This window comes from Podarcis cretensis (genome assembly GCF_951804945.1).
Source record: "Podarcis cretensis genome assembly, chromosome: 3".
Taxonomy (NCBI): domain Eukaryota; kingdom Metazoa; phylum Chordata; class Lepidosauria; order Squamata; family Lacertidae; genus Podarcis; species Podarcis cretensis.
The window spans coordinates 64,165,897-64,188,995 of NC_137172.1; the positions used below are offsets into that span (position 1 = coordinate 64,165,897).

At 42.9% G+C, this 23,099-nt stretch overlaps 1 protein-coding gene across 2 annotated transcripts in view; it reads right to left on the reverse strand.

Moving 5' to 3' along the window:
- PDE7B (phosphodiesterase 7B) overlaps positions 1–23,099 on the reverse strand; it is a 181,760-nt gene that overhangs the window by 123,697 nt on the left and 34,964 nt on the right. The window contains exon 1 of one of the 2 annotated variants that reach the window (XM_079970682.1): positions 11,394–11,757. The exons of the other annotated variant lie outside the window; for it this stretch is intronic. Coding sequence (XP_079826808.1) covers positions 11,394–11,414 — 21 coding nt within the window. The 5' untranslated portion in view covers positions 11,415–11,757. Of the gene's footprint in view, positions 1–11,393; positions 11,758–23,099 lie in introns of those variants that run through there. 2 annotated transcript variants of the gene reach the window in all.

Below are 23,099 nucleotides of genomic sequence, written 5' to 3' on the forward strand. Positions count from 1 at the left end.
TGGCCTCCCCCAATAATTTTTTGATTCTGACTTACCTATCTTCTCTCTCAACCCAGTCAAATTTTAGATTGCAAGCTCACCAGAACAGAGAGACCTCCCACACCCAACACTAATGTATTTCTTTTGTGCTTGTGCCCACTGTAAAGTACCAGATCTGTTGACAGGGTGATCTATATGACGGGTGGCTGAAAAGTTCTCAGCTTGCCTTTTAGCCAATATCTAGGGAGGAAACCTGTGGCATTTCAGATGTTTGATTCCATCTCCCACCAGCTCCACTCAGCATAGCCAATGGTCAGGGATGATGTAAGTTGAAGTCCAAAACATCTGGAGGGCACCAGGACTCCCATCACTGCTGTAAATAATATAATAGTTCATGCAACATAATAACAATATTTCACCTGGAAATCTGTTTTCTTGGGGATTGACTGCATTCCAAACTGATATGGAGACAAAATAAATCCTAAATCCTTACTTGATGTCTTGTTCAAGCAAAACTCCCATTGGGAATAAGGATGGAATGATAATGTGAGATTTGGCCTAGAGCAGCAACTTTTTCAAGTAGTTGGTTTTAATCAGCTCAGGACTGTTTATACAATAAAACATGACACTCATGGAACGTTTATATCCTGAGATAGTTCATAATGGGAATTTCTAAAAAAAAACCCAGAGTCCTTCAGCAGTGGTTCTCACACAAAATTGTGTGTGTGTGTGTGTGTGTGAGAGAGAGAGAGAGAGAGAGCACAATACACCTTGATATGTCTTTCCTTGTATTTTCATAGATTTGTTCTTCCATTTTCCCTCTTTCTAGTAAGGTCAATAATGGAGAGAAAGCTATAGGAAAACCTATGATGAACATAAGATGAATCTGCTGGATCAGGCCCCATGGCCCATCTAGTCCAGAATCCTATTCTCACAGTGGGCAACGTAGACCCATGGGAACCCTCAAGGAGGACCTGAGCACAAAAGCCCCCGCCCCATCCAGCAGTTTCCAGCAGCTACTATTCAGAAGCATTACTGCCGCCAACTGCGAAGGCAGAACATAGCCATATCATAACTTGTAGCCATTGAAAGCCTTGTCCTCCATAAAAAGTTTCTTCTAAAGGTTACCCTAATACTAGAACAATTCAGCAGTGAAATAAGCTACCTAGTGGAGCTACGAGATCTCCCTCCTTGGAGAGATATTCAAATTCCAGCTTTCAAGAAATGTTTGGTCAGGCATCTGTTGAGAATGCTTAGGCACATGATGTTCTATCTCTAGGACTGAAATCCAAATCACTAATCTACTACATATAGCAGCTGTAGCATTGGGATTAATATCAATGTCCAGAGTTTATTAGAGAGCAAAGAGGACTCCTAAAAGCATATTAACCACATTCATTCGATTTTTATTGCATTAGCCATGTGGCCATAGCATAATATACATAGAAATAACAACATAGAATAGGGGTGGGGAGATAAAAGTGGATGTCGTCCTGGGCAAATACTTTGAAAAAATGGGGATAACAAAAGTAACGGGGGATTTAAAACATCGAGTGACTGAGAATACAAAAACAGGTTCGATTGTGCGGCGTATCGATTACATCTGTGGTATTAAAGAAGAAGTTAGTGCCGCTTTCCTCTTCATCACACTAAGCAGGAAATTAGCTGTCATCTCGGTAATCCAACAGTCAGAATCCTGCAGAAGAAGGGACACTATCCAAGGCTGGATTGGGAGATGAAGCTTGTTCACGAGAGGAGTTAGAAACCGAGATCTTTCATCTGTCCAGTTGGGACAGAAGAGCATTACATGTTCCATAGTCTCCAGAGCTGTGTCATTGCAGGTGCATGTTCTATTTGCGATGGAAACTCTGGAGTAACGACTCGACAGAACTGCTGTAGGAAAACAGTTGAGACGGGCACAGGTAAAGGCCCTTCGCTTAGCCTCCGAAGGAATTGTGAAGCAGTATAGAGGGATCCCTTCAGGGGGTGGAATAGCTAGGGCTAAGCCTGAACACGGCCCTCTTGCATGGGAAACTGTGTTAGAGAAGTCAAGTTGCTGTAGCTTCTTTTTGATTAGAGGTAGGGCCGCCGGACTAATACACTCTAAGTTAAAAACAGTTTTGCGGTTCAAATTGAGAAGAGAGCGGAATTTGAGATTAATTGTAGTTTTCCAAGGAGAATTATGAATATCTCTTAAGATCAGATTGGAGAAACCACCTCTCATTCGAGCATCCGATGCTAGTAGGTTGGAGCTATAGGAAATGGCTCGACTTCATGCTCGTTTTACAATTGAGGGCTGGGCGAACTCAAGTCGTAGGGCTGCACCTGAGACACATCTCGGGACACCGGAAAGAGATCTCAGAAACATGTGAAGTGGGCGATCCAAGTTACCTGATATTGCTGTAGTCCATACTTCGCAGCCATATAATAATTTAGGGACAACTTTGGCATTAAATATTTGAATTGCTGCTGGAAGGTGTTTGCCGCCCATCTGATGATAAAATCGGACAATGGCATTAGAGGTCGTGGTTGCAGCAAGAGAGGCAGATTGTAGATGGGTGGTCCAGGAGAGATTATAAGTAAATATTAAGCCTAGATATTTAAAGGCTTTTACCTTTTCTAAGTAGCCACCTGTGATCTTAAGCGGCTCCAGCTTGAGTTTGCGGGAACGAGTGAAGTGGAGGACTTTCGATTTTTTATAATTAATATTAAGAGCTTCCGCCTTACAATAGGTGATAAATGCATTAACTGCATTTGCTAGGTCCGCAGCTGTTCTGGGTAAGATGACGGCATCATCTGCATAGAAAAGGGAAGCAACGGGGTGGCCTGCTAGGTGAGGAGGATACTTAGTTGCTACCTTCAAAGGGGAAAGAGCATCATGAAGATAAAGATTAAACAGTAAAGGGGCCAAGAGACAACCTTGTCGGACGCCCCTGGCCGTTGGAAATGGAGTGGTAAGGGAGCCGTTGGGATCAATTCGAACGCGAGCTGTGGTGTTTGAATAAAGGGAAATAATTAGGGAGAGGAGGTGCAGATAAATTCCCAGATGGGCAAGTTTGGACCATAATCTTTGCCTAGGAATGGAATCAAAGGCAGCCTCCAGGTCCATGAAAGCGGCAAACAGGTGGCCTTGCCTTGGTGCAGTGTATTTACTGGCAAGGTGATAAAGAGTTAGACAGTGGTCCATGGTTGATGCTGACTTCCGGAAGCCAATCTGTTCTGGCGGCAGAATGTTCCTCTCATGTACCCATTAAAGAAGTTCTTCCAGTAACCATATGTTGTAAATAAATATTCTAAGTCCTAGCAATACCTCTATTTAAAAAATAAAAAAAATTACAAACCACTTATCAACACTACTGTTTAGGCCTCTAAGCTCCAGCTAAATAGGTAAAGGCATATTCCAGCCAGTTCTTAGATCCTGTCTACTAGCTTGTAGCCTGGCCCTGCGCTGCTTTGCCTGTCATGCTAAATACTGTATGTAAATAAGCATGTTCTTAGCAATTAAGATGAAGATAAACCTGCAACAGCTGAGTTGTTTCACAAAACTAAGGGCTCATCCCTACTCCCTTTTGTCTTTCCATTTCTTCCCTTGTCCCTAGGCACGGATCCAAGAGGTTTTTCTTGTGTCCCATCTGTTTTCCTGGGAAAACCTGTGGTTTCCTGCTGAATGAGAACAAGCATCAATCCGCAGAAAACCTGATTGAAATTTGTTGTGATTTATCAATAAACCATGGGTTTTCCTGTGAAAGCGGCAGGGCAAAAGAAAAGCCTATTGGGCCTGAGCCTAGAAGCCACGGGACAAATGGAAGTGTGAATGAGCTCTAATAGAGGTGGGATCATAGAATTGTTGAGTTGGAAGAGACACCAAAGGCCCAACCCTCTTAAATGCAGGATTCACAGATATAGAATCCCTGACATATGGCCATCCAACTCATAGCTGTCAACGTTTCCCTTTTCTTGTGAGGAATCCTATTCTGAATAAGGGAATTTCCCTTTAAAAAAGGAAAACGTTGACAGCTATGCCAACGTTTAAAAACTCGAAAGGAGGAAAGTCCACCACCTTCCAAGGTAGTCCATTCCACGTTGAACAGCTCTTACTGTCAGAAAGTTCTTCCTAATCTTTAGTCGGAACTTCCTTTTTGTAAATTGAATCTATTGGTTTAGGTCCTGCCCTCTGCAACAGCTCCTAAGCTCTCCCGGGACTTGCTTTGGACTTGGGGGAAGCAATAGCAGAGACACCAGGTAGCAGAAGTACTTTCAACTACAGCAGGGAGACAAACATAGGAACAAATTCATTGCTCACACCTCTCCCTGACTCAGAAGCCCAAGGGTAAAGGAGGCAACCATACCACCACTGTGCCAGGTTGAGTTCTCTTCCTCCTGTCTTTCTTTGTACTTTAAAGAGTCCACTGAAAGGAAGGCACATGCAGGTTTCACACACACCACTGCAGTTACTTTTGAGGCATCTCTCTCATGGTCGGTGTGGATGTGGGAAACACAGAAATGCAGTTTTCAGTGTGCTTGCATAACCGATGGCTAGGCAAGCAGATGGAATTACATTTGAAATTTCACTCCAGCTTTCCTTTCCTGTTACAATAGGCACGGGGAACCTTTGGCTCGTCAGATGTTGCTGAACTACAACTCCCATTAACTCCAGCAAGCATGGCCAATGGTCAGGGATCATGGGAGTTGTAGTTTAGTAACATCTGGAGGGACAAAGCTCCCCCACACCAGTGTTAGGACTACCTTAATGAGAAATGTTCTGTCATTTTCTTTTTTTAGTCCTCCACACACCATTACACACACACACACACACACACACACACCATAGTTGTATACACCTGGGACTGAGATTTTTACATTTTAACACTAATGGCATAAAAGTGTGGGAGGAAAGCCTTCTCATTCCTTCCACAACTCCCCTTCTCCCTCCCCCACTTACAGTGAAGATGACAAGGCTGTTGGGAAATCTTATCAGTTTCAAGGCTGCCAGTAAGCTTCACTTCACCATCCTCCCCCTGCCTCCAGTGTAACTGACAACCTTGGGGGAAACCTTGTCACTCACGCTAGGGAATTTTTACCCATCCAGTCCGTTTCCCTGCCACCATAGCTGAAGAAAAGGAGGGGGAGGTTCCACCTCTCAAAAGAGGCCATGTATGAGCACAAGCACCCCTGAGCACAGCAACACTTAATTTTTATAGAAACTAACAAAGTATTAATTTCACTAGAAGACAGAGGGAGAGATTGCAAAGGAATTGGCAGTGGTATAGACTAGAAGGATACCTATGGGATTGTGTCTGTTTAGTCACAGGGTAATATGGACAGGCAGGTAATGGAGACTCATCCTGCACTGGTCCCGAAAATGCCCCCCTTTAAAAGCAGTTTCTAAGCTACCACACTTCCCTGGCATAGAGGCAGAGCACAAGTTTGGTAAGTCATAAAATAGTTCACTCACAAAACTCTTCCAACGTTGGATTCATGTGCTTTTGCATACAGCAATCAGAAAAGATGCACAGGCAGTAAAATGTTGCTTAGTTACAAAAGGTAAAGGTTTCTAAACTATTGGTAGTGAAAAAAACTAGCTTCAGACTCTGTTCAGGTCTGAAACAAAAGAGGCTGGTTAAAGCCAGGCTCAGAGCTTCTTATGGGTAGAAAGAGACAGACAGAGGCTTGGTGACCCATTTCCTCTTAAGGTGGGAAGTGATGACATAGGCTAAGCCTGGCAGGACAACTTACTCCAAGGTTTAACCCCTTCATGCACTAATTAGATTCAAAGATGCTAGAGCTATATGAGGCTGGAACTCCACACAGACAACTCTGTTTTCATAAAATGCCAGTCCGTAAAATCCCACCTACACCCATTTAATCCAGGAGGAAATCCAATAAGGAAAAAAAAAAGGGGGGGACTTTTGCAAATGGGCCATTTTTTGATATCTCAATGACCTGCTTGCAACATTATGTCCCTGTCCAGAAGCACCTGAGGTGTGGTGACATTTTAGGCATGGGTGACATTAATTTGTCAATTGGCAGTAATGAGCATTGACTGAAGTGAGGGTGGAAGGTGCACAAAGAATAATCAAAATGCTTCAAAATGGAAGGCTGAGTCTAGTCAGATACAGCCCAATATGTATTGCCAGTCCCAGCTCTGTCTGTCAATTGCACTTAAGGCTCATCCACAATTACGATTTGCCCCGTACTTTCTAGGCACAGCTCTGCACTTTCAAGCTCCTTGTCCGAGTGCTTTTTTATTTGCCCCATCTCTTCCTCCACTCTTCAGCTCTTTAACACTGAATCAGAATAAACTGCAACTCAGGTTTCCTGCAGATTGCCATTTACTCCCCATTGGTTTTCACAGGGGAAAGCACCAGGGCAAAAACAGAAAAGGTGTGAACCTATGCCTTGTAACATGGCACAAAAGGAAGTCTGGTTAAGCCTACATCTGCCTTCCTTCAGACAAGTGCACTTAGGTGCTCATCCAACGGCATCTGTCGCTCGCTCCCTGTGATGAAAGGAGCAGGAGATTACAAGGTTGCTCTAGCGGTTGATGACAGGCACCTTGCAAGTAAGATAAACTTTGCAGGATATCTGTACCAAGCCAGTTGAGAATAGAGCTCAGTAGACGAGCATCATTTTAAAGACGTCCAGTGCTGCTGCACCAACCGCTTTCAGCTATAAACAAAGTCTCTGCATTGTTTAGTTACTGAATATATGGCTAGGATCCATCAGTGAGTAATAACAGGATCGATCAATTGTAAGCATGGGTCACCAGAGATCCAGCTGAGGAATAATGCACAAAGAGGCTGGATGAAAATGAGTTCAGACAAGAACAGGGTTAACAGGTGGTTCCTAAGCAAAAATAGATGTCCGTGGATAGTTCCTCTCAGAAGAAAAAAACGGGAGGAGAGGGAATAACTCTCTAACAGAGTACAATTGCTGACTAGGTTCAGGACATAAAAGCAGAACAGGCTTAGCACTGCTTTTCAACCATAAAGAATAACTATATGAAGCATTTTTCAGCTGCTGCATTTGCTACAGGAAACTGCAGCAGAGGACTCGGGAATGACTGGCACATCTTGTCTTGCTGCTGCCTTGCACATGTAATGCAGCTCTGAACGTTCTCATTTTCTAAGCATGTATTAAGGTCGCAAAACATGATCTTTATTAAGGCAAATATTCAACTACACGCACCAGTTTTATCGGCTTTACTGTTCACGTGGGTCAGGAACTGCAGACTTGATAATCAAGGGAGGGTGATGAGTTTATGACTGGGCCATGAGGCCACAATGCTTGCTGTGATTTCCTAGGCATTTGTGGGAGTGTGTCAGGCAGGGGTCAGGAACCTCGGACCTGGGGGCTGAATGCAGCCCCCGCAAGCCCTTAGGAGTCTCAAATGGTGGGTTGAATCTGGAAGAGCTACAGCTCCTCCCCAGCCCTGCTCTGCACCCAAAGAACATAGTCATGTGTCCTTTGACTATGTTAAACCTATTGTTTGCCTAAATGCAGGAGAGAGAGAAGTAGCAGCCTGTGAATTTTGTGTTGCTGGTATGTAGTTTACTGTAGAAAGGAAAGACTCTCACTCACTTTTTGCCTCTGGCCTCTGGCACCACTGGCATGTAGCCCCTGGAAGGGTTGCCTACAAAAAAAATGTGGTTCTCAGACTGAAGGAGCTGCCCCTGCCCTTAGGTAGGGCATGTCTGGTGGTAGGAAGCACAGAAGTTTTAAAGATGGGCTTCTTGCACATCAATTCCAATCACCTATTGACCCAAATCTGCCTGACTGAAGGCAATGTGGTGTAGTGGTAGACGTGAACAAGCTAAAACCATACAGAAGTTGCAGCTGAAGGTGTTATTAGCATTTATCATAATGCATTTCAGCCTGTGCCAACCTCCCCTGAGGCTGAAATGAGCACATGTAAGGAAAGCTTAAAGGTTGCATTGCGTTAAGATAAATATATTCTCTATGAACTCTATCGTAAGAAAAATGGAATGCTTACATGGTGCTGTTAATATTCCCATACGGAGCTTTGATATGTTTAGGCTATGACATTGTTGGACAAAGTAACCAGCCCCTTTAGGGGTTGAGTCAAATCATTCTAATAATTTCATTTTATTCTGACATTTAGGATGGAATTCAACATCACACTCTTCCAGTAATTCTGTCTGTCCACGCATTGAATCTTGCCAGATGTTCTCCTCTCTCTCTGCCTATGCACTGTTTTGTGGGTTCTCCTGAACCCCAGAGCCAGTTTTGGAGGGCACAGGGAAAGGAGGGAAGAAGTCCCCATTGCACAAGTCCTTGTGCAGGGCTTTTGCTGATAGGGATGGTTAGGTGAATCCCACCCTTAGCTGGCTACCTTGTCTTAACATTCTAATGCGAAGTTTTCTTTCCTGAGGTCCTTTGGAACTTCCCTCCTCTGGAAATTGAGCAAACATTTGGCCTGGGTATTATTCAAGCACAACAGAACATATTTATTTGGGCTAGAGTTTGTTCTTGCTAAGTTAGGTCATTAATTTCAATAGGTCTACATTGAATGAAATCTGATTGAATACTGCTCCTTGTGTGGATTTTTTTTTTACCATTGTTATGTGTCTACCTGACATCTGAATTATGGTATACACTGTAATCAGCTCCTAGCATTTGGGATGCAGTGGACCAGAAATTTAAACAAATGACTGATCAGTGTTGTTTATAGGACATTTACAGAAACTAGCTAGTGTGTCCCAACAGAGTGTAATTTTGTTTCTGCATTTTGTTCTGATTCTGAGTTAGTATGCATCTTAAGGCATTTTAAGGCATTTTATCTTGTTCTGAGTTAGTATGCATCTTAAGGCATTTTATCACTGTTTGCAAGCCTGAAAAAGTTGCTCTGCTCAAGAATACTGCATACAGTCTCTTTGCAGACATTCTGAGGGCATGCAAAACATTTGTATAAAATGGATGCTTAGAAGAGGCAGAGTGATCCTCTAACCATATAGAAGACACACACAGGGCCCCAAACCTATTGAAACCAATAGAATTATAATCACAAATTGTAAGAACAACATGTTATAAAAGGCAATGGCTGATGCTGAAAAAGGTATCCTAGCGCTGAGGTCTTCTCCTGTCCTGTGAAATGTGAAGCATCTCTTTTCTCGTGATGCAAGGGCACAACATGATGTCTTTCCATTCCACTCATATGTTTCAACTGTCCCTATTCTAAGTTGCTTGCTTCCACTGAAGGGAACAAGGGAGCCCACAGTGGGATGCCAACACGCCGTTGAGTAAGTGCTGCAACATGTTGTGGAACATTGGAGAGACGCACCACATGGTGTACTGATTTTTCAAGCATCTCTGCATCTTCTGTAACATTTAGCTTCTCCCTTGGTTGTTGTGACTTATTTAAACCCATTAAACTCACAAGGATTTAAACAGAACTTAACCTCTCCTGATCAGCAGTCAAGACTTCTGGATGCCGGGGGGGGGGGGGGATTCTCTTCCCATTTACAATCCTCAGCACTCATATAGTATAGTGCCGCATTAGTTACATACCAAAACTTGCAACAGGGACGTTCAGGGTACAACCCTATACTTGCATTCATGGAAGCATGCACTACTGAACACAGTGGGACTTGCATCAAAGTAACCTGTAAAGAATTGCACTGTTATTACTATCAGAAACTAGTGTCCTTCAGAAAGTTTGAGGGCTTCTTTCTTCTTCCCTCTGATTTGTCCATATTCCTGTTCCTGCTACAGTGATCATTTAAATTGAATAATGCACAATTTATACATAGCAGTTGAAATGATTCTCTTCAAAATAGTGTTTTTGAATTTCCGGAGCTTGCTAACATTTTTCAGTGTATAAGATCTACTGTAGACTGGAGAGAGAAGCGAGAGAAGCTAACAGTTCAGCTGATAAAAACTGACTGTGGCTGACAGGCAAAAAGGGAAGAAGGATGCCTTAATTCTGCATATGAAATGTGTCATTAAGCAATTTATTAATGACAGCAGCCTCTTTGTTCTTGCAGCCATCAGTGAAGATACAGCAAAGGAAATGGAGGAGCTGCAGTTATGCATTTGCAATACACAAAGTCCTTGTTTTTCCCACCAGGCACTGCAGGATAGCAATTGTCCATTCACAGCACATAGCAGATAGTCTGCATTTCAGAGCTAATATTTTACCATTCCTAAGCGGGCACTTATGAATCAAGTGCAGTTACTTGTTTCTCTCCCCCCCCCCCAAAAAAAAACACCCCTTCAAAGTATATTTCTAGGGTGACCCATCCAAGGTTTCTGAATTCGTAAAAGCAAAATGAGTTTGAAATTAAGAACAATAATTTTCAAAAATGCAACACGTCCCTCCTTCCGAACAGCTCGACAGAGCTTTCAGAGTGATGAAACTGTGCAATGCCTTCAGACAATACACCTTTCTGCCATTATATGTGTGTGTGTGCATCATGGGCTATTTGGGCAGGATTTTAAACATACATCTCTCTTGGAGCAGCTTTCTCAAATGCATGTTGCAGCCACTCTCCTGAAAACAATGTGAGTTCTGTTCAGCTGAACCACTGCTCCTGCTCCCTGCAGCACTAGCAGGTCACTTGAATGCTGCAGCCACCCTCCAAGTTAAGAGTACAGGCTGTTGTTTGATGACCAGTTGAACGTATATGTCACCAAACAGTCCTGAGAAGATGCTGTTCACTGTTTTGCCCTTCAGCTAGCTGTTAATATGTTATCTCTTTGTTGATAGTTTCAGCACAAACCCTTCAATGAAGTTAAGGAAACAGAGGAGCATTTGTAACCTGCTAAAACACCCAGAAGATAAAGATCTGTAACATATATTGCTAAGAAATATATATATATATTTTTGCATTGCCATTCATTTCTCCCGCCATCAGTTAAAAACACACTATATTCCTAGTTATCTGTTCCAGCACATTTACAGCAGAGTCCTTTTCATGTCTACTCAGAAGTAAGACCCATTGAGTTCAGTGGGATTTACTCCCAGGTAAATGAGTACAGGATTGCAGCCTCAGTTACCTGTAAAGCTTCTCTTTTTCAAGCCACTGAAATGCTTAAGAACTAAAAGGGGGGGGGGGAGCCTCTCACTCTCCTAATGGTCATTAAGTGTTACTGTCCCAGAACCTTTCCTTTATCTTTTGCACTCACAGTTCAGTTACAATTCATGCAAGTTTCCGTGGCTTAGGGACAATACCAACAACGATGAAAATGCAGCCACGGATATTAAAAAAACATAAGCAAGCAGCAGTTTTCTTAGTGAGAGCCATCAAGGTTTTCTTCAAAACACAAATATCACCTCTGTTACTAACTTTGGCAAACGCAATCTCTCTTTCTCTCCCCCCCCCCTTCCTGCAACCTTTAAAACAAACCTTCCCACCCATGATCACGCCGTTTCTGAGGATTTGCTATATACATACCTCAACCATTAAACAAGACATTTAACCATAGTGGCAGTTCTGTGACCTTTGAATGCTGCGAAATCTGTAAGCGGCGCAGCTTGTTCATGAAGACTTGTGCTGCAGGATCCAGAAACTGCATTCAGGATGAAGCAAATAATTGAGGGAGACGCGCGAGAGGAGAGAGGAAGGTGCGCATGGACATGTGCAACGGGGTGGGTGGAATGGCCAAGGAGACAGGAGAGTGCCAAGGAAGCAGAAAGAGAGGAGAGACTCTCCACAGAAGACGGCGGCGGCACTTTCCTGCCAGACGGGTGCTGGGATAGAGCGCTTTGCTGCAGTCTCTGAGTGGCTGAGTGTTCAGCAGCAGAAGCAGCAGCAGCAAGTCGAAGGCCAGTGCCGTGCCTGGCTGGGAGGTGCTGTCAACTGCCACAGGCACAGCCGAGCCGGCCAATCAGCTTGCGCCCTGCGAGCTCGCTAGAGTGAAGCCTGCTCTGTTTATGTTTCCTCGTTTCAAGAGTGACGTCAAAGGGGTTTAGTTTTTCCTCTGCATGTGCTATTAATTTTAAAGGACTACTATGGGAAGAATGTGGCAGTGATTTCGGCAGGCTACCACCCTACTCTAGAAAGAAACCAGAGCTGGAGGTGTCGTCCCCCCACAACCCTACCCCCGCCAACAGATTATTCTTTTTTAAAAAAGAGGGGGGGGGGGAAATCTAGATCTCACTTAGAAATGTTTTTGCAGTCAGCTTTGCTGCCAGAGCGAGCTGATGAATGCCAGCAAAAGAAAAAGGCTTCACATATAGATTTGTGTCAGGACGCAAGACTGCACATTGTAGGGCTTTGAGGGAAAGAATCTAAATAAAAAAGGAGCTTTGGGCTATGTGCGCACATTTTATCCTAGAATCAATGGAGACTGAGTATTTGGAGGTTTGGGGTTGTTGTTTTTTACATAGTCCACACAGTGTCTAGATTATTTTGTTGGTGTTTTGCCCCAAAAAGTGCTTCTTGAGAAACTGGTTTCATGACAAAAGTAAAAGCTCATTGCAGATTGATGCATTACCCTGCAGTGTGTACATGGGCGTAGGCAGGATTTTTGTTGGGTGGGGGCAGGACTTTGGGGGGGGGGCGACAGAACCAATATGACTGGTCAGTTACCTAAGTATTTCTATTGTTTTTCTATTCTACTGCCCCCTTGCCCCCCCCAGCTACACCCATGAGTGTGTCCACTTGAAAACAGATGAGGGTAGTCCCAGCAGTGGGTATACCTGTTCAATGACTTTGTGGGTAGGTGTATACTAAGACTGCAATCACTGCTTCCTTCTTCATTCACCTGGGGCATATGAAAGGAGGAAAAGGCACAAACAACCTCATCAAGGCAAGGGCTTTCAAAGGATCTGTTCTCTTTCTGTGTTATGTTGTTATATATAACATATATCCAAGATCTGAAGAGCTGAAGGAGGACTTGGATCTGAATTGTCACTGTGTTTTCATGTTTGTTACTACTCTGGATCAGATTTCCCATGCTTCAATGTTTCTGGTATTTGTTGATATCAGATTTATTGTTTTTATTTCCAAGGATTTGACAAAAGTAACTGTTTCTTAAGTTTTACTTATCAACTTCATAACATGGAAACTTACACACTGTCCATATTCAAAGCCCCTAGGCTTTTTCTGAGTAAACTTGACTCCAAGCCACAGAAAAGCTGTAGGCAGTGAAGGTCAACTGTAGATGAAGGTTGCCTTCCACTTCTTAGTCACCATGGTGCGTGTGTGTGTGTTGGGGGGCTAGCCACTGTATTTAGTGGCAAAGAACAAAGAAGCAGACCATATACTGACACTCTTTAACTTGGCGTTCACATGGGAGAATGAGGAAATGGAGGGAGAAGGGGGAGAGATTGAGTAAGAAGACTCAGTGGTCCATCAGAGCAGTTCCTGGGCCTGCAAACTGAAGAGAAGGGGGGGCACTCACAACCATAAGATCCTCCTCCTTCTTCAGATGTGGAAAATGCACTAGGAGCGAGATGTCCTGGCTCTCTCTGGGTAAAGAATTCAAACTCAGATTATGGTTGCTTCCAAAAACTTCCATGCTCAAATCAGTATGGTTCATGAGCAAGGCACAGGTTAAAGGCACAGCAGGTGCAATATGTTGGCTGCTTAAGCTAAGATGCTGATCCAGTCATTGACACATACCAGGGATTCCTGTTGTAAAGTAATGGGGTGGGCAAGGGTTTAGTGTGGCAAGTGAAGCATGTCTTTGGACTGCACAAGCAAATGGGAACTCCTTCTGGTGGGTTGGACCTGAGCTGTCCATTCATGCCAGTGCTGGCAACTCCATGTTCTAGGCAACCTGGCATCGGATGCTCCTCTAGAGGCAGACGCTCACCAGTAGGAACTGGAGAAAAGGATGCTCCAGCAGTCCAGGGGCTGTGGGCTGGGCTGGCATGGGCTGCTTGGGGGACAGTCTAATAGATCCCTCCCAAGGATCAGACTCCCCAGGTTCTCCCCAGGCAACTCTGATGTCTCTCATGGCCCATCTCAGCCTGCTTGATCCCTCCCTAGAATAATTGGCCTCCAGCTCCTCAGGCTTCTCCCAATGTTCATGCTGATCTGACCAGCCTCTCCAAGACATCTCCATGAGACTTGTGACACTAAACTTGTACAAAGGCCCAACTGATGGTGTCTCTGCTAATCTAATTGTAATCAGAATGCAACATGGTATTTCAGCAAACAACAGTTGCTTTTATAGCTTGGATGCTAGATCTTTGCAAAAATCTAGAAGGTTTAAAGCTTAAACTCAGTGCATAAGTGCAACTGGAAATTGTGTGAGTTCCTGTGATACATTTTGTTTGTTTGTTTGTTTGTTTGTTTGTTTGTTTGATTAGTAGATATGATTGTGGCAATGAAGGAAAGTCCTTGGCAGTGCTAAAGGGAAGGTGGTGATTCAACAAATCCTTTGCTTATAATACAGCACTGGTTTAAAGTATTTGGAAGTCAGATTGATACAAATGTGGTACAAGCCAGGTGAATCAACACCATGTTTGAGCTGTAATAAATAGTCATGCATAGACATGTCATAATTTGGAAGCAGAGAATTATCTCTGATACATCTTTTTAAAAGCAAATGTGAATGTTAAAAGAACCCCGTGAACTGCTCCAGTTATGCTGGAGGGGTGAAGTGGCAAGACAAATTTCCTTAAAATCATAAAGCACAACTGGATTGCTTTAAAAATCCTTTATGAAATGTCTCACAGGTTCAGTAAAAGCTTGTTTCATGTAATCTCCCAAGGGGAACACTAAAAGGTTAAATCTTTTTTGTAAAAGTTTCCAGAACAATTTTGAGTATTTAGAAGGGATGGTTACATTTCTAAGTAGATATACCAGATAAAAGCATATTGTCTACTGTAACTTGTAAGAGAATAATTGGCAGAAAGAAATAAGGGTACATCTTAGCATAGGGGAAATAAATGTGGCGCTAATCAACAGATATCAAACTGCTCCTGCAAAGGCATTGTTCATACTACAAATTCAAGCATAGATCAGAACAAACATTTTGGTGGCATTTCCCCTCAGCCCTCACAGATAATTTATAGATTCAAAAATGTCTGAATGCTATGGACTCCTGTTGGTTCATCATTAATTAGTGAAGAAATAATTGCAGAATAGATCAGACATGGTTGAGCAGGCCACTGACTTGCCTGCTTCATAAATCCATTCACATGCTCAACTTTTCAAGTCAAGGAGTTACCCCCAATGGGTCTTTTGACTTCTCAGCTTGAACAATCAAGCAGCCCAACTTCTTGCCCATTCAAATTTCTGTTGCACTACACTACATAATTTGAGGGCAAACGGTGGTTTGCACAAACCACAGTTTGCCACGTTCAGATGAAATGAAAAATCTCCTCCCTTCATGTGTAGGGGAATAGTGGAGGGAGGACTGTACAAGCCTGTAGCTTGCCACTTCTCATTCTTGTCATAAGCAACCATGGTTTGTCACCACATCTTCAAAATCCATATGAAACTTTTGGTTTCATAATTGTTCACGTACTAGACACAGAGGTTTAGTCTTAGATATTTCTATTTCCATATTATTGAGTATAATGCATATTAAATCAAGGCTGCGCTGTTACTTTTTGCACTTCTGTTTACATTTGTACTCCAAACTAATTTGTACTCTGTTTATTATATGGTTAACTTGCTACATTTTGAAAAACACAAGTAAAAACCCTTTTTTTAAAAAAAAAAATTGCCCACATAAATGAAGCAGTGGCACGTGTGTGTGCGCAAGGACAGTGGCACCCTCCCAGCAGCAGTACTGTTTGCCACAATAGGGATGGGACAGGGCAAAGTGATCACAAGGTCAAGGGAGTTCCAGGTTGATGGCAGTGGCCTTGCAGATATATGCACCCACTGCTTGCACCCAACCTTGAGTTCCTCTAACCTTGCCCCCACGTCTCCCCATCACCTTCCCCGCGGATGCAGTACTGGCACCCAACGTACACCAGGGCCGCTCTGTTCTCTCATGCACTGCTGTTACATACATGATTGAAATATCTCATAATATTGTTGAGTTCTGTTGGGATCCTCACTATTGCCCTCCAGTTTCAGCAGTGGAATTTTTTGGTCAACGTTCTCAAGGCAACAACCCCCCCCCCATACTGTTTTGCAAAGAGTGGATGTGTTCATCGGTGACAGACATCTTTTTTTACATGCCCTAAATAATGTATAATTACAGACCCCCCCAGGTGTCCCTATTTTCCAGGGATGTCCCTGATTTAGATAAGCTGTCCCTATTTCTGATTTGATCCCAGAACGTCCCACTTTTCCTTAGGACGTCCCTATTTTCATCAGAGAAATGTTGGAGGGTATGTTAGCGTTGGGGTGGTTTGTGTGCCAGGAAGGGTTGCACAGAAGGAGGAGAAGGAGGAGGCATGGACATGGGAGTGAAGGTGAAAATGGGGTTGCAGAATAGAAAAGTGGCTTCAGAAATGGAATTGGGAAGGTAAAAAATGGTTGCATGGGGTGGGAAGGGGGTTAATATGGGAGGAGTGGCAGGGAGGGTCGGTGCAAGGTGTGAGCAGGGGTGCAGTCCCTATTATAATATAAAGGCACTGGGTGCATTTATAGTGGGGAATTTGGGCCTCAACATCATGCTAGTGATGGTCTTAGTTTCATACCCCAACCATCAGAGTAGAAGCTGAAAGGTCAGAGTTGCAAGTACTAACATGAACAGCCACTCCCAGGTAAGGCAACACCACTGAACTTCCAGCTTACTACGTTAGCTCAGTAGTTTATTATTACATGACTGTGTGATGTAATACAAATTACCACTGCCACTCCAAGGTGGTAGGAAGGAATGCCGCTCCCTGGGATCAGGATTCTAACTGGCTGGTTATTAATACATGGAATGGCATTAACCGATAGCAGGGGATGCAACCCTGTGACTAGTGCGCACAGAATTGCAGGCTATAGCTGGAAAGAGTCATGGCTGGCCGTCTGTCATGGCAAATTAATGAAAGACATTAAAGTAATTGTACATGGACCCCAACTTTCCTTCCACGAATGTAGAGCAGTTCTCCCTTTTCTTTGCTGCATCCCCCAGTCCTCCACTGCATCTTGTAAATGGCCTGCAGCTGAGCTATGGGCCTTCTCATTCATTCATTCAATTTATATACAGTCTCTATACCCGCAGTTCTCAGGGCAGTTCACAAAATAAAATCACAATATAAAACCACAAAACATACAATCAAAATAAAAGCAGCAGCAACTTTGTTGTCAATGTCTTTCTATCTTAAAAGGAAAACATACCTGCTTTTTTCTTCCTACCACACCGAGGTGCCCAAGGAAGCTTTCAAAGAGAGAAAGAGGCGTGTTCCTTCTTACTGCTGTGCTGGTTGGACCTGCTGTCTCTTCCCTGCTGCTGGCAACACAGGTGCAGAAAAGGCTTGCTAGCTTTGGGACACCATGGTTGTCCAGCCCAGCTGGTAAAGAGAAGGCCCTTGAGGAAGCTGCTGTTCCTTTAAGAGTTGCACAGAACCAAGAATTTCACCAGGTGCAGTGTTTCCCATGCTTTCTGACAGAAGAAGGCAGCAGGTGGAATTGTCCTTTCCATGCAAGGTTGCAGTAACTTTTTCAGGGGGGGGGGGGTCTGAACTAAATGGCTTTACACTTCATCCCAGAAATCTGTCTACAGAAGCAATGCCTTCCTAAGGGTTGTAGAACCTCTTCACAGCAATTGGTCTGGGCAAATGCCTCCCACTGGCTTCAGTAGGAGGCTGTTCCCAAGCCAGATTGCTGGGGGTGAGGGCGGGAGTCTGGATACGCCTGAGTGGCCCCACCCACTTTTGCATTGGCCTTGCCCACCAGTGGCATGTGGCTTCCAGAAGGCTAGGCATGAGGAAATGCATCTGTCAAGCTCAAAAAGATTCCCAGCCCCTGCTTCACACAGACACAGACGAACATGTCTCTGGGAGAGAGAGAGTCTGGTACCCTGCATATTAACCATAGAATCATAAAATCATAGAATCATAGAGTTGGACGCCCAAGAACATTGATCTGTTTCAAAACAACTATTTACCTATGTGGAACCAAATAAAAAGGGATTTGGAGGTGTGGGGAAGAAATTGTCCTTTTGGGGGAGAATATCTACGATAAAAATGAGTGTGCTACCAAAGATGTTATTCCTTTTCCAATCACTGCCGATAATCAAGGGGGCATCAATTTTTAAAGAATGACAAAAAATAATTTCAAGATATATCTGGCAGGGCAAGAAGCCAAGGATTCAGTTTAAGTTATTAACAGATGCGAAAGAAAGAGGTGGCTTCGCCCTGCCAGACCTGAAATTATATTACGAAGCATCATGCCTCTGTTGGATAAAGGAATGGATCAAATTAGAGAATGGAGAGCTGTTAGATTTGGAAGGATTTGATAACAGATTTGGTTGGCATGCTTATCTATGGTATGAGAAGAAAAAAATTCACAAAGGTTTCTAAAACCACATCTTCCGAAGATTACTGATAGAGGTGTGGGAGAGGTATAAAAATTTGTTGGAACCTAGACTCCCCAATGGATTTCACCATTAGAAGTGATGAGTGTGAAAAAAATCAATATGAGGGGGAGGTGGACAACATATGGAGAATTGGTACTAAGAGGGGGGGGGAATGGAAAATGAAAACTTATGAAGAGGTGAAAGAATCTGTTAATGGCTGGTTACATTACTATCAGATCAATGAAATGTTTAAAAAAGATTGTAAAATGTGTGGGTATGAAGGTAAAGAATCAAAATTTCAAGTGGAGGTATTGAATAATGAGTATAAAAATCTGCCTAAAATGTATAAAATGTTGCTGGAGTGGCATACAAAAGATGAAGAGGTAAAAGCAGTAATGATACATTGGGCAAGAGATTTTGGTTATAATATACAGTATGATGACTGGATGAATTTATGGAATGAAAGGTTAAAATTTACGGCATGTACTGCGTTGAAAGAAAATGTAATGAAAATGGTTTACAGATGGTATATAACGCCAGTTAAACTGGCTAAAATGTACAAAACAAGCAACAAGTGTTGGAAATGTAAAAAAAAGAAGGTACTTTCTATCATATGTGGTGGGAGTGTAAAAGGGTGAAAGGCTTCTGGGAAATGATATACAATGAATTGAAAAAGATGTTGAAATATACATTTGTTAAAAAACCAGAGGCCTTCCTATTAGGAATGGTAGGAAATGAAATTAATAAGAGAGACTGTAAACTGTTTCAGTACACAGTGACTGCTGCAAGGATACTTCTGGCCCAAAGATGGAAGCAGGAAGAAATTCCAACAGTGGAAGAATGGAGAAGGAAATTGACTGAATACGCAGAATTGGACAAACTGACTGGGAAGATTTGATATCAGAAAGACCAAAAGTTTATCGAGGACTGGGGGAAATTTACAGAAAGCTGAAAAACATATGTGATGTACATACAACGCTTGTTGGTTCTGAAGAGACTCTGTGAGATAGTAAGAAATACTGCAAAAAAGAGAGTATGAGGAAAAGGAGTTCTAAAAGGCAATATTATGTTTAGAAATGCGTTAAACAAATAGAAATTTTACGAAAGATTGACAGAGAAACTGAGGGAAGTCAAAAATTGAAGAATGAGTGTTAAACTATTTGTTGACTGTATAAAATTGTTTGGAAAATGAATAAAAATCATTTAAAAAAAAGAATCATAGAGTTGGAAGAGACCACAAGGGCCATCGAGTCCAACCCCCTGCCAAGCAGGAAACACCATCAGAGCACTCCTAACATATGGTTGTCAAGCCTCTGCTTAAAGACCTCCAAAGAAGGAGACTCCACCACACTCCTTGGCAGCAAATTCCACTGTTGAACAGCTCTTACTGTCAGGAAGTTCTTCCTAATGTTTAGGTGGAATCTTCTTTCTTGTAGTTTGGAGCCATTGCTCCGTGTCCGCTTCTCTGGAGCAGCAGAAAACAACCTTTCTCCCTCCTCTATGTGACATCCTTTTATATATTTGAACATGGCTATCATATCCTTAACCTCCTCTTCTCCAGGCTAAACATGCCCAGCTCCCTTAGCCATTCCTCATAAGGCATCGTTTCCAGGCCTTTGACCATTTTGGTTGCCCTCCTCTGGACACGTTCCAGTTTGTCAGTGTCCTTCTTGAACTGTGGTGCCCAGAACTGGACACAGTACTCCAGGTGAGGTCTGACCAGAGCAGAATACAGTGGCACTATTACTTCCCTTGATCTAGATGCTATACTCCTATTGATGCAGCCCAGAATTGCATTGGCTTTTTTAGCTGCCGCGTCACACTGTTGGCTCATGTCAAGTTTGTGGTCAACCAAGACTCCTAGATCCTTTTCACATGTACTGCTCTCAAGCCAGGTGTCACCCATCTTGTATTTGTGCCTCTCATTTTTTTTGCCCAAGTGCAATACTTTACATTTCTCCCTGTTAAAATTCATCTTGTTTGTTTTGGCCCAGTTCTCTAATCTGTCAAGGTCGTTTTGAAGTGTGATCCTGTCCTCTGGGGTGTTAGCCACCCCTCCCAGTTTGGTGTCATCTGCAAATTTGATCAGGATGCCCTTGAGTCCATCATTCAAGTCGTTGATAAAGATGTTGAATAAGACTGGGCCCAAGACAGAACCCTGTGGCACCCCACTAGTCACTCTTCTCCAGGATGAAGAGGAACCATTGATGAGCACCCTTTGGGTTCGGTCAGTCAGCCAGTTACAAATCCACTGAGTGGTAGCATAGTCAAGACCGCATTTTACCAGCTTCTTTACAAGAATATCATGGGGCACCTTGTCAAATGCCTTGCTGAAATCAAGGTAGGCTACATCCAATTTGGGCAGTTGAAGTGCAGCCAATACCCCTTGTTCACATCTTTATCATGATTGTGGCACTGTTCTTCTCCAACTCTGTCCTCATTTTATTTCTGAAGTAGGAGGGTTCAGCGCTATTTTTCTAGAAAAGAGGTGCCGGAGCTTGCCATGAAAGCCTCCCTTGTTCTCTTATAACAGCAATGGCACCCACCTGAGAGGTGCTGGAACTGAGTTCCGGTGAGTTCCGGCTGAAAAAAGAAGCCCTGGGAGGGATCATACCATAACAGTCATATAATTATTGTGTAACAAATATAAAATGAAGAAGTCGCGTTCACAACTAAGAACCAACGTTAACTGTTTTGTTTAAAAACCATAACCAAAATTTAATGACTCTTCTGTACACAAGAAAGTAATAATTATCTTGTAGTGAAAACACAAACCAAAGGAAGAATAAAGTGTGAGAGAACGGGTAGGAGTGTGTGTGTGTGTGTGTGTGTGTGTGTGTGTGTGTTATGAAAGGACTAAAATGTGAATTAAAGGCATATGTTGACTGAAATCATTTGAGCAGTTCCTGATCTATAATCCTAAAGGCAGACTATTCTATCAGCAAGGCTCATAATCGGGCTAAACATGACCCAGATTAAGAGGAAAGCTCTTGGCTAGCAGGGAGGAGAAGTTGAATTGTGCAATGTTCAGCGATTAACTCAGATTCACTATAGGGATGAGCGAGGATTTTACAGTCAATCCCTTGTGAAAGTGGTAGGTCAGCATGACTTTCTTCAGGACAGAGACAACAGAGTCATATTTGTCATGTGTACTCTGCCTGGAAACCTGCTGCCATTCTTGATGCAAGGAAATGAAGTTTGACAGAAAACCACTCGTCTGAGTCAAACTTCACATTCATGCTTTTCTGACATGAGCTATTTGGTGATCTTCATTTGCAAAAGTAGCATGGTACGGGAGCTAGTAATTCACCAATCACACTTGCCATGGCTCAGTATCATTGTATTTCTAGCTCACATATGGTATTGCCCTTATACTGACAAGTGTAAGAATGGCTACCAGTTCTGTGGAAACAAAGCTTGGTGGTCTCTAATCCTGGTTTCCAGTCAGTTTAAGAGTCAAACAACACTTGATATTTTGGTGTTTAACCTGAGGGTTTTCTAAAAACGTTAATAATAATAATAATAATAATAATAATAATAATAATTTATCATTTCTACCCCGCCCATCTGGCTGGGTCTCCCCAGTCACTCAAGGAGGCTTCCAACAAAAGATTAAAAATACATTAAACCATCTGTCATTAAAAACTTCCCTAAACAGGGCTGCCTTCAGATGTCTTCTAAATGTCATATAGTTGTTTATTTCTTTGACATCTGACAGGAGGGCATTTCACAGGGCGGGTGACGTTACCGAGAAGGCCCTCTGCCTGGTTCCCTGTAACTTCGCTTCTCACAGTGAGGGAACCACCAGAAGGCCCTCGGCACTGGACCAAGGGCCGGCACCAGCTGGGTAGACTGATAACTATCAGGATCAGAGGAAATCTGGAAGGTGGATTTACTGAGGAAGAGGGAGATCCTGAGGAAAATCTCTTTTCTGAAATTTGTATTGAGAGGAAATTTCCCATTGGAACCAATAACAGAATAACATGGACAGGCAGGATCACGGGCCTTGTTAACTATGCTTTAGGATGCTACAAAACATTCCTTTTGATTTTTGAAGTTTCAAGCAAGAATCTCTTTGCAGGGTATTCTTTAAGACTTTTTCACCTCACTGAGTTGCTATTCCCCTTTTCTGTCATGCTGACAGTGTATAATGATGAAATTTCTGTGTTGCTGTTCTTTAATGACACTAGTGATATCATGATAGTTCATTTTCTGTTGGTATTTTTTACTTCCCACTAGCCAAACTGGGGCCAAACCTTTTGCTCTGATTTCCTTTGGACCATGCTGGTGAGCCTGGGGGTGGGGGTGTCTTTTCGTCTGGACAACCCAGGACCTCCATACACACTTCCCAGGCTTGTGCCCCAGGGATGTCACTTTGGTGCTGCTAATGCACCCTTTGACTTCAACCCGGGGACATACTACATTGTCTCTTGACCAACAACAGAAAACATGTAGCAGAAAATGGACTATGAAGGAGTAATATATATTACCTGTACCCAGTTTATATATGAATTATACTAATATATATGAATTGTCTAAATCAAGCGATACATAGGTAGAGTAATAACAAAAAGCCCTGCTGCTCGTAGCAGTTAGTGTGCAATAGCATTGCATTTGTGTAGTATCACTAGCATAACACCCCAAAATAAAGGATGTGCAAAATGCAGTGCAGGGTTACAGATGGATCCGCTGGATCCAAAGTCTGAGTGCTGCTACAGGAAGAAGTTTTAACCACCTCT